The sequence below is a fragment of the Bactrocera tryoni genome, chromosome 1, assembly GCF_016617805.1.
Source record: "Bactrocera tryoni isolate S06 chromosome 1, CSIRO_BtryS06_freeze2, whole genome shotgun sequence".
NCBI lineage: Eukaryota > Metazoa > Arthropoda > Insecta > Diptera > Tephritidae > Bactrocera > Bactrocera tryoni.
Window position 1 is genome coordinate 68,633,768 of NC_052499.1, and position 12,579 is coordinate 68,646,346.

At 37.0% G+C, this 12,579-nt stretch overlaps 1 protein-coding gene across 1 annotated transcript; it reads left to right on the top strand.

Moving 5' to 3' along the window:
- The first annotated feature begins 2,646 nt into the window (after positions 1–2,646).
- On the top strand, positions 2,647–3,370 carry LOC120777062. Its single transcript, XM_040108189.1, has 2 exons — positions 2,647–2,661; positions 2,750–3,370. The coding sequence occupies exons 1-2, from the start codon at positions 2,647–2,649 to the stop codon at positions 3,368–3,370; spliced, it is 636 nt and encodes a 211-aa protein (XP_039964123.1).
- Positions 3,371–12,579: the final 9,209 nt, after the last annotated feature.

The window sequence follows — 12,579 nt, forward strand, 5'->3', positions numbered from 1 at the left end:
TCAATGGTCCTTTTCCACTAGCAGAAGTCTCCACTTTTATTCGCATCTTCATTGTACTATAAACTCAAGCCATTTGTAAACAATTTTTGCATACATAAATTTGAAGTGATAATAACTTAATTCAATTTTCGTAAATTTCAACCGAAATATGCAAACAATTTCGAATTCAATTCAGCTTCAAATCAATTATACGCTTCGTTATCTTCCTCCTAATGTATTGCAAAAATCAAGTTCATTGTCTAAATTTCTATAAACGGAATTTCCGCTGATCATAACAAGGGAGTCGAACAAAAACAGACATAAAATAAACACGACTTCCATCGTTGCCCTTACGCACATTTCGGCGAGGTTACCCAGCAATTCACTCAGCATTGCTGCCCTGTTGGAAAAATATTACACTACTACTTCAGCATTTTTTTAAATTTATTTTATTTGCTTGAAAATAACCTATCGGTCTTAAGGATAAGATTGAAGATTATATCTGGTGGAAATGAAAAGCTTGTTAGAGTACTGTAAGAATATTTTTACACAGAACAAAAAAATCAAGCCACGCCTGAAAGTTTCTCTAAAAGCTGCTACTTCGGAGTTTTTTTTTAAATATTGCAGAACTAATTTCTTATAAATATTAGCAATACTTTTTAGATTTTCAGTAAAAAAACAAATTTTTCATAAAAAATTAATTTCGTGAAAATATTATTAAAAATTGATTGTAATTCTCTCAATTTTTTTGTATATCAGTGTTTTATAAAATGCTTTCGATCGTATGAAATAATGCGTCAAAAATGATTATGAGTAGCACAAGCAATTAACTTTAGCACCGTCAACTTTTTCTTCATTCGCCTAGACACCGCTCTCGGTTATAACCGAGTTCACAACAGCGCGCCAGTCCTTCTTTCTTTTCGCTGATTGGCGCCAATTGATGATTCCAAGTGTAGCCAGGTCATCCTCTACTTGGTATTTCCGACGGAGTGAAGGTCTTCCTCTGGTTCTCCCGGCGGGTACTGCGTCGAATACTCTCAGAGCTAGAGTTATCCATTCAGACGACATAACCTAGCCAGCGAGGCCGGTGTCTCTTAATTCGCTGAACTGTGTCATCGTTCCAAAAGTCCATATATATTCCGCAGAACCTTTCTCTCGAAAAATTGTAATGCTGACTTATCAGATGTTGTCATCGTCCATGCCTCTGCACCATATCGCAGGACGGGGACCTTGGTCTTCGTTCGTCGATAGGCTTTACCTCTCAATTGTCCACTCAATCTGAAGTAACACCTATTGGCAAGAGTTATTCTACGTTGGATTTCGAGGTCTAAGTTGTCGTTGATGTTAATGCTGGTTCCAAGATACACAAAATTTTGTACGTCGTTTAGCACCATCAACCACCTAATAATAGCCTAAGGAAAGCTATTGCTCCGACTCATCCAAAGGTTAAAAAAAAGACAAAAGCATTCAAATACATAAATGAAGCACGCAGACAAAAAGTAATATCATGGACCAAGAAAGATCAAAAGATCTTTGGAGCAATAAAGGATAATAACGAGTGACATATAAGCTAAACGAACTTAAACAGGGTGAAAATGTAATACGCTTTATGAAATTTTCAAAGATATTTCAACCATGTGCCGAGAATGGACAACAAGAAAGCGCAGAAGAAACTTGTAGAGGCCGCACAATGCACCATTAAAGCAAGGCGAAGTAACGTATATCGAACAGAGTTTGTAAATATGAATAAAGAACCTAAGAATGAGAAACTCGTAGTACAAACCTTTTGTCATGCTAAGAAACTGAAAGAAAATAAGAAAATTTGCCAAACCGAATTCTGAATGCTGAAAATTCTCCAGTTTCGTAGCATTTTTTTCCAGACTTCAGAATATGAAATTAAACTCCTATAGCGGACCACGAAATTCTCCTATAAGTTCTTAACTGTGCTTAGCTTAACTTACCTCGCCTAATTATATTTTAGTTTTTGCCTACCTAAAAAATCATGAAAATAATTGACTAAGTTGGTTTAACTCACGATTCAACTCAATTTTTTTGCCGCTACGAACTTTCTACAGTCACTGCAGGCTCGTCTGCGGCTTCAAGACGGTCTGCGAGTATTTACAACAAGATTTTGTAAACGTTGCAACAAAAGCTTCAGATGGCGCTTGGAATACTGCCAAAAACCAAATTACTTAATTTTCCTCCAGGGTCATTTAAATAAATAAATATTTGTCACTTCATGCGTATAACTGTGCGATCTGAGATTATTTTTTTCAAATTTGCATTGGTAACTTTCTATGAAAAAATGTTAATCGTCTCCTTTGAACAAAGAGAATCAAGCTATTTTTATTATACTAAATTATTTTAATATTGTATCGATCGGCGTATTTTCAGTAAGATTGTCTTTGGAAACCTTCGTGCCACCAACAGCGCTACTTGTGTTTGTATTTTACACAGGTTGAATCACAATATCGAACTTACTGCTATGACGTCGATCAAGATAACGCTTGTGCAAAGCCTGAAGCGGCTTCAACGCTGGTATTTGACAACACCGAAAGCTTGTTGCATTGGAGAGCTAAATGGTATAAAGATCGCGACGCGAACGAAAACTAATCATAATCAACTCGACACTCTTTCAAAACTGTACTTACTGCTGCAAGCCTGAAGATGCGTACATTTGTGGTAGGTGTACCAAGGATACATTCAAAAGGATTCTACCAAAACAGAGTCAACGAAAAATTAAATAACTTTTTTCATTTTAAATTTGCAGGTTTTGTGCTTTGTTGCCGTCGCTTCGGCTCAATACAGCTACCCCCAGCAAGGCGCTGTCGATCTCTCCGCTCCTATTGGTGCCGCTCAACTCTCCCAACCCATTCAGCCTGTGAATGAGTACAACAAGGAGTTCTATAGCTACTCGGCACCTGAACATGAATTCGACGATGCTGGCGATGCAGGTCAACTCGCCAACTCGCTGAAGAAGAACTTGCGTGTTGTCTTCATTAAGGGACCCGAAAACACCGGACTCGAAAATGCTGCTTTGCAATTGGCTAAATCTGCTGGTGATGAACGCACCGCCATCTATGTGCTCAGCAAACAGGCTGATATCGGCGATTTGGCAAACAAATTGAACTCGATCAACCACCAAACCCAGAAACCCGAAGTACACTTCGTCAAGTACCGCACCCCAGCTGATGCTGAGAATGCACAACGCGCCATTCAGTCACAATACGACTCATTGCCCGGTCCATCCACTAGCAACAATGGCGGTGCTGCACCAGTTCTGAACTTTGCATCCCAAGCGCCAGTTGCTCCAGCCCCAGCCCCAGTGGCTCCAGCCAACTCGTACATTCCACCACAAGCGTCGTATTTGCCACCCGGCAGAAGAGTCTAAGCTTTGAAACGCTCGATTTGATTGTTGATTAATTTTAAAGAATTGTTTTTTACTTAGATTATTTTTAGCTCTTAATATAAGATCACAGCAGCATCACAAAATACTAGAAAAATTTCCTGATCAATTTAGAAAATATAAACATAAAGAATTGTAAAATGTGAAGCCAAGTTGTTTCGTATTTTAAATTTATTAAGATACCAACTATGAAAGTGTGAAAGTTTCGTGGTTCCCTTACATCTTTACCAAATAAGTTACAGAGCGGATCCTCGTGACAAATGTCATGATGAAGCATACTTCCACAGCTGTTTACATCGACTATTAGTGATATCACGAACACCTTAGCATGAATTCAAAGATCTTTAACTTAAAATGAAGCGCTTTGAGCCTAGTTACGAATCTGTTGAGGCGGCTTATATTAATTCGAAGTAAATGCTTAACACTGTCGGAGAAAATGTCTAGAGTCCAGTTAGAACTCCTTCAAGAGTGACTAGATGAACTAAACACTCTACTCTGTGGGTGTGTTCGTTGCTGACCAAAGTTTTTCGAAAAAAGCCAAAAGTTTCAAAGCCTTTAGGTACAGCGTTAGAGCATGACGGAAGATCGACTATTTGTTTTACATATATAAGTTTGTAATACGGTGACTAAGTGGTCAGCAACTGCTTGCTGAGCTCATCTGGTATTATGTCCTACCGCATCAGTTAGAACTCACATATCTTCACAAGACGTAAAAGTCTGCCGAAGGCTACAGGCACAATAAGGAAGGAAACAGAATTAGGGAGAAGCAACGAGTTTTTCAATAAGACCGCTACAAAAATAATTTATATACATATAATGTATAAAAGAAAGTTGTGGTAGTTACACCATTTATAACTCAAAAACGGCTGAACCGATTGGCTGAAAAATGGAGGAGAGGTAGCTTAGAACCAGGGTAAGGACCTAGGATACCTTTAATCTCTTTATGTCAAAGTTTAATACAACTTATAGATACAAAAATTATATTTCAAATCATAAGCATTTGTTTAAAATTCATGTTTGTTGGAACCATTTGAATATATGCGTACAATTTTAAACAGAGTCTTCTCAAAAATAATACAATTGCTAAATATTTGAAATAGAAGAAAGGAACTGCAACCAAATACGCAGTGAAATAGAATATAACTGGCTCAGTAATAAGTCGTTGAGTATGTATTATACCACTTGCATCCCAAAAGACTGATGTCATAACCTTTCCAGCCGCCTTTTTCGTTTTTCCACGCCTGAGGACCGGTTCATCATGTGCAGCCCAATTGCTAAATATTTGAAATAGAAGAAAGGAACTGCAACCAAATACGCAGTGAAATAGAATATAACTGGCTCAGTAATAAGTCGTTGAGTATGTATTATACCACTTGCATCCCAAAAGACTGATGTCATAACCTTTCCAGCCGCCTTTTTCGTTTTTCCACGCCTGAGGACCGGTTCATCATGTGCAGCCCACTAGAATGACTGTCGATTGGACTCCAGTGGGAAATGATGGAGCTATATTTCTATCACCGACGAAAAATTTTGGCTTTATTCCGATTAGAGAGCACTTAAACACTTCTCAGAATCAGTTATTCGTTCTTTTTGTTGGCTTATGAACTTGCGAGGCACCTACTTTGCTCATTTCGGCTGTTTCCAGCTTAGCAAATATCTTTTCAACGGTGGATTTCCCTGAGCCCAAATTCAAAAGTATTTTCCCCAAAAAAGCAGTGCTTTATTAACACACGAAATGCTTTTCGATCCATTTTTTTGTAAATTAACACAAGTTGCTTTACAAAAATGCTATGTCTGATTAGCTTATAGTTATAATCCAACTAATAGAAATCATATAGATGGTAGTAGCAGTTTTATCTACATATGTATCAGCCACAGTGAAGCGTGGACGGGTCCTCTAGTATTTCGTTTATTTCTGTGAGGTCATTATGCATGGAATTAGATTTCTTTCGCTGGCTTTTTGGCATAACCAAAAGCATAACGACCAAGGCAGCCTGACTGGACCATTTCGTGAGAAAACACCTTCACCCAACTTGGTTTTCAATAAATCGATTGTGACATTCGCTGTGTGGTTTGTAGCACCGTCCCGTTTAAACCAACTATTGTCCAAGTCCATATTCGGGCCAAAAATATTCGATTATCATTGAGCAGTTGCGATTCTCAATCACAGTAAAAGGTCTTGTTCATCATGGCAGACGTATGGCCCAATGACGCCGCCGGCACATAAGTAAACCGCACCAAACCGTAATATTTCCCGGATGCAATGTTGACTCATGGAGTACGTGTGGATTGCTACCTGACCAATAACATATATTTTATATTGATGAAGACATGCCAGAAATGAGCCTCATCGCTGAAGATTATTTTTCGATGAAAAACCGGATCATTTTCATACTGTTGCTCACCTAATTCACGAACATACGACAATTTTGTTGGTCAAGCGGTTTCAGTTCTTGCGTTAATTTGATCTTGTAAGAATGTAGGCCAAGATCTTTCAGAAAATTTGCCACAACGACGTCACAGGGATGCCCAACGCTTGAGAACGACGCGTGAGAGACTGATTTGGTTCTTCCTCCATCAATGCGTTAGTGGCAGCAAAATTCTCGACACTACGTGCACACTGCCTTTGGATTCAAAATTTTCCACGAGATTCTCATTTGTCTCATAAAGTTGAGACCACTGATTCCTAATTTCGGTAGTCAATTTTAATAATTTCGATTCGTTGTTGGATTGTATATCTTTTTATAATTAAATGGCAAACCTTACTGAAGAGAAATGCGAAAAGAGCGGAAAAATACTATGACGTCATTAGCTGCCCTTTTCTTTTATAGCGTTCGTATTGAAAAACCCGTTATAATAAATACCATACTCTTGTATAAAGTATCTCCCATCTGTGGGCACTTGACGAGAACGCCAAAATAAGTTGACGAAAAAGGAACCTTAAATTAAAGAAAGATCAGGCGGCTTAGAAAAAAGGCATATGCAATATTTGACCAGATCATCAGAATCTTATTTTCTTTATTTTAATTTACGTTAAATTCTTAACATATTATTTTCGGAACTAGCATTAATAATATAAAAGACTCCAGACTATCCAGATTGTGATTTTTTTTATGTTCAAGAACAAATCAATATTTAAAAGTTTACATATATGAGGACTCGGTAATATATCCGACTAATCACTATAATACACAAACAATCCCTAAACTGATCAGAGGATTATATTATATAACGATAACAAAAACTATAACAACAAACAAAAACAGAATTGCTTGAAGCAACCCCTACGTTCGCTAGTTAACCGTGACCAATTACAACCATTTCGTGGGCTCATTTCTACGCGGTCGTAAATACATATTAGCATAATTACTTCTCTCTCATAAATAATGACTGAAAAGCATAAAATTCGTACAACTTGTCGGAATGCGCCGCCACACATAAAAAAGAAAACTCAAAGCTGACGCTTTCTTTTGATCGTGGGGTAGACGTTGGACAAAGGGGCTTAGGTTTTCTAAAACCTCCCAACACATTGTCAGCTTAAAATGGGGAAATGTCGGTTAATGTGGTTTTTTTAAGCGTTGCTAAGACATATAAATTGACGCATAAAACAGCCCCCGCAACAGTAAAAACTTAAAATAGTTTTTAAACACACACATTGGCACATCATGCTTGGAGTGCTGTGGAGTATGGCCTGAGATCGTGGAATGCGCTAATATTTGTTGTCGCTTTGTTATTAGGTGGTTTTTCTTGTTGTTTTAAGCGAGAAATTCCAACGCACTCATAAAAATGCAAATCAGAGCGAACAATGCAAGAGCAAGCAGCCACCATCCAGCTTTTATTTAAATGTATGTGTGCGCTAAAAGACCGCGGGCCTAAAATATTATGCACAACAACAACCAGTAAATGTTCCAGCACTCTCGCAGCTTTTGCATAAAAACAATACCGGTAAATTAAATAAATAAGTTAAATGTTGCGGATACATATTTATTTTTTCTTTTCGAATACGATAAAATTAAGTCTAGCGATGGACAAAAGCGATCGATGAATATCAAAAAATATTACAATTAACTAAAAATATATATTCGTACATAACTAAATTTCCTGTTCGCTCAAAGAGCATATGAGACCAAAAACACCACCTGATGTACTAAATCTGTGTTCTTAGAACCAGTCAACGCTGGAGGCGTTATTTGTATAACAGGTACCGTCATGTAACCTTAATAATTCCTCCTATTATGACTCTTTATTTTTATGTTTTTTGTTTCATGGAGAGTTGAGATCACGGTGCTGGCGATGAGATTTCCATTTTTTGTACCTACTTGTATTCTTCAAATTCCAATGAACATTTATAAGGATTGTAAGCATGCTATTTTTATTCTTCTTTGACAGATCACGAGTGAGTCGGGTCAAGTTATTTTTATTCAGTATTGTTTGGCATTTCATCATGGAACGACGTACGCTCAACTTATGGTCAACATACTGGGCCTACTATTCGCAACAAAATCACCCATCTTGAGAGCCGGCATTCATTATTGGATAATATATATATACCAAATATACTACGTCTAGCACGCAGTGAAGAAAATATAGCAGCCATAGCTGAGAGCGTACACTAAGGCCCTGAAGAGGCGATTCGGCGCCGTTCGCAGCCGGTCGAACTGACGTGTGGAACGACTTGGCGCATTTTACGTCGAGATCTTATAGTTAAAGCTTACAAAATACAGCTTGTACAAAAACTGATGGGCTCTTGAAAAGTTCCACGAAGATCTGACGTTTTCGAGCCAAATTTTGTTCAGCGATGAGGCCTATTTCTGTCTCAAAGGGTATGTAAGCAAGCAAAATTGAAGGATTTGGGACGAAGAGCAACCTGAAGAGATTCAAGAGGTGCCATTTCATCCAGAAAAACAACGGTTTGAAATGGTTTGTGGGCCATATATCTTCAAAAATGATGCCGCTGAGAACGTTATCGTCAATGGTGACCGTTATCGCGCCATGATAACCGACTATTTGAAAGCAATGAAATAGAAGCTCCTGACCTCGGCGACATTTGGTTTCAACCAGACGGTTCTACCAACGGTTCCAACACATCGCATCAACCGATGGATTTATTGAGGGAACACTTCGGTGAACAAATAATTTCACGTTTTGGGGAGTTGATTGACCACCACGATCACACCGTTAGACTTTTTCCTGTGTAGATACGTAAAGTCTTAAATCTGTGCGAACAATCCTGTTTCGATTAAAGCCTAAAAGCAAAACATCACGTGTGTCATTCGCCAGTTTACCAGTCGAAATGCTCGAAGGAGTCATCGAAAATTGGGCTCAACGGATGCACCATCTGAGACGTAGCCATGGCCAAGAAAATAGTCTTCAAAAAATTATTGCCAATGAATATTCTTTCGAATAACAATAAAAATTCCCCATTAAATGTTAAGTGTTTGTAATTTTTCTTTTAAAAAGTAGAGAACATCGAAATAGATCTTTCTATACTACCCATTTTAATTACCCTATTAGTGGGTCCTGTGTTTTATACTCAAATTTAAAAATGCCTTTTATTCTAAGTCTTTCTAATAGATCTAATATTTGTGTTGTTTGCAGTAACTTAAAATATTTATCTCAGCCAAATTGCGAAAATTTAAGCGCCTTTATTTTTTTCAACTTTCGCGTGAATTAGGTCAGCAACAGTGCATCAATGAACTTAATTCAAATCTTGGCGCCGAATCTCAACCAAGGACCAGTGTTTATTGATGGTATGGTGAATTCAATTAAGTTCGTAGATGACTTCCAAATGAAATCCGTAACGATCGTCAAAATTGGTTCTATTCCGACACTGATATTGCAGGATCGTCATGTGACTTATTTTGACACTTTTGTTCTCTAACACCGAAATTCATCAGATAATCTAGGTTAAGGACAATTATAACCTTTGTCGTATTTAAATATTTACGAAATTTCAAAATCTCTAAAAAAAATGTACGATTGATAAAATTTCCAATTTGTTAGCCTTTTTACTAACACAAACAAAATTATTCCATTTTATTAGCACGGAGAATGTCGATAAATTTCAATAATCGATAACATTAATAATTTTCGATAACGATTAGCCACCACTAGTAAATAAAAATCCGCTATTGTACACACCGAATGTGGGTCAAACAAACAAATTCACCTAAATTTGATTTCAACAATAAAAACTTCACCATTTTTATCTATCTGCGATTAATTGAATATTTATAAGCCATTAACGCATCCAAGTTGTACATATGTATGTATCTATATATGTTTGGAATCATGTCGGTAGAGGTGTATGTTAAAATGACACGCTCTTGTATACATATGTTCATGTTTAGTAATTGTTTTGTTGTTGTCATTTGGAAAATCAAAAGGCATAAATATGAGCAATGAAAATACTTGGTGTTAAACTCAGCATTTTTGTTGTAATTTTATTTTATTTGAGGCTTGACGGCCGTTGAACTCATAAAACGCCGCGTAGCAGAACTCATCTGTATAAACGCTAATTTGTGTTTGTGGCTATGCACATAATTTTTAACATTGTTATAGAAAGATTTATGCAAATGAAAATCAATTTTAAACGCCTGTCATAATACATAACATTTTGCATTAGCAATTTCAGATCTTATCGCAAGCCGATTGACAAATGTTTAACTACTTCCGTTTGGCTTTGTTCAACAATTATAAATGTTTAGTAGCGAAGCTAATTATGTGTATGTAGTTGATGATTTTGTGATTTGTTTGGCATGTAGAAGCTGGCAACTAGTAGAAAAATGTATAATAAACCTTTTTAAGGCGAGAAATGTTAGTGCCGGTGTTGCCACTATATAAAAAATCACTAACTGCAAGTTTAGCTTTCTGTTCCACTGAGTGCCTTAGAGCGTTGGATTCAACACTTAAGTTGACTTAGGTCAGCCAACCGAGAAACCAACACTCCTATTACGTATGGCGACCAGTACGAGTATAGGTACATTAGTAGCCAATTGGCAAACAAAACAGCACAGCTACAAAAAATTTTATTTATGCGTGACCACGGGCTACTTGCCACAGGCACAGGTTTTGGAGTGTCTCCTCAAGTATTTGAGTGACACAAAGCATTCAGTAAGAATCGTGAAGTCATCGAAAACTTGCCTCGTGCAGATCCTTCATCCATTTCTGTTAATGAGGATAACATAGAAAAAGTTAAAAAAATAGTTCTTGAAAATCGTTGTTTTGTCAACAGAGGGATAGCAGAGGATATCAACATCTCTTATGAATCAACTCAAAGGACTATTCGTCAAACGCACCATTACTGCTGACAAGGCATGGGTTTATGAATATGACGTTGAAACTATCCAACAGTCTAACGAATAACGCTCCAAAATGAGACAAATCCAAAAAAACCCAAATTTTCTGAAGGCACAGAATGCGGTTCCAGCAGATGCTTATAACACTTACTTAGTATATGTACAGAAAATGTAATTAAACGTTGACATATCATACTTCTTTTGGCTCAGGGAATTTGAAGGCTATAGGTGTTCCACGGAAAGTGCACGTGAGTGTACCCAACTTCGCCCATATTAAACTGTACAGAGAAGACTGAAAATGTTTTGAAATAAATATTGTGCAAGCGTAGTTGGTAAGATATAACATGTGTCCAAAAATAAGAGTAGAGAGAGTAGTCAGTTCGCATACCTTCAAGTTAGGAAATATGTTCATTAGAGCCACTTATTATGGATTAAGGTTGTACTCTGTGAAACATGTTGAAATAGCAAATAACGGCAGAAAAGCGCAATATCGATTACCTCTCGGCAGACAAGAGCATATTCGTGGAGTGTCTGTTTGACGACGCATCTACGATAAGGGAAAGAGGTCCATTGTGAAACCGTGGGACTAAAATTCCATTAACATGTTGTTTTCTCTCTGAACCATTCCATACTTTTGAAGAAGCTCATCACTGCAAAAAGTTTTCTCTGTGCAACTTCAGAAACCGTCGACGGATATTTGCGATTCCTTTCCTATATAAAGCTTTACACTCACATTGAAAATTTATCATAGTCTTATTTTCTACCTCCTGACAGCTTCTCATTATATATTGTTCCATGTCTGCTATTTTGATAGTGACCACTTCCACTAGAGTTTTTAAAACATTCCTTTGAGTTTTAACAATCGGCATGTGCGGCCAATTTCATTTCATGCCACATTTGCTTGCTTGTTGAATAAGTTAGGGCTTGACTTCACCGACTCTGTTATACTCATATTTGTCGATTAATTACCCATAAACAGCCAAAGGCATATAAATTTTCTGGAGTCTAATTATAGGGTGGTGCCTGTTCTTGCTAATACTTCTGCTTTATAGCCATAAGAAAGCTTATAATAAACCCCAGTAATCGTCCGTTGACAAAGACATATGATCGACTGATGAGACAACACTTATCTTGACAGAATGTAATTGTTTTCACAAAAAGGATACACAACAAAAGCAATGAAAAATTGTAAGAATTCAACAGCACATCAAGTAATGGAATCACTGTAAGGTGCCAAACTATTCAACATTGTGACATAACCGTACTACAAATTTCCTCAAAAAGTAGGGTAAACGTAGTACAAATCAAAAAACTTCAACTTTTGAGCAAAGGGAAAGAAAGGAATCATTACGGTACATTTGCTCTAAAGGTCTCTAGCAACTATACACATGGTAAAGACAGCAGAATATGGAGCATGTTTTGATTATGACGAATTATTGAGCATTGTCTTTATGACTATCCTGTTTTCAGCCGATTGCCTTATTAGCCTTACGTGATGGTGTATTAGATTAAAAGGCTCATCAAATCCAGCGAGTTTTTATATAGAGTTTTTTGTAATGCCACTTCCACTCCTAAAGGCAGAACCGACAAAATAAAAGTGATTTAAAATCTTTCTCTTATACGATAGTCAAAGACTGAGGCATCGTCAGTAATCGCCTCTCAATTATAAACTAAAAATCTGAATACACACAGCCCTCATATACTTATGTATAATACAAAATATTCAAAGTAAAAAATATTAAATGACCGTCTTTGGAATTCGCTTCATTCATTTGCATGTGTAAATAAAAATTTCGTTTTCCTCTTTCATAGGTATTTTGACCAAATCCGCCCACCATTGTTGCATAAATTTGCACCCGATTTAAGATGCAACTTATTCAATATAACCGAATATTA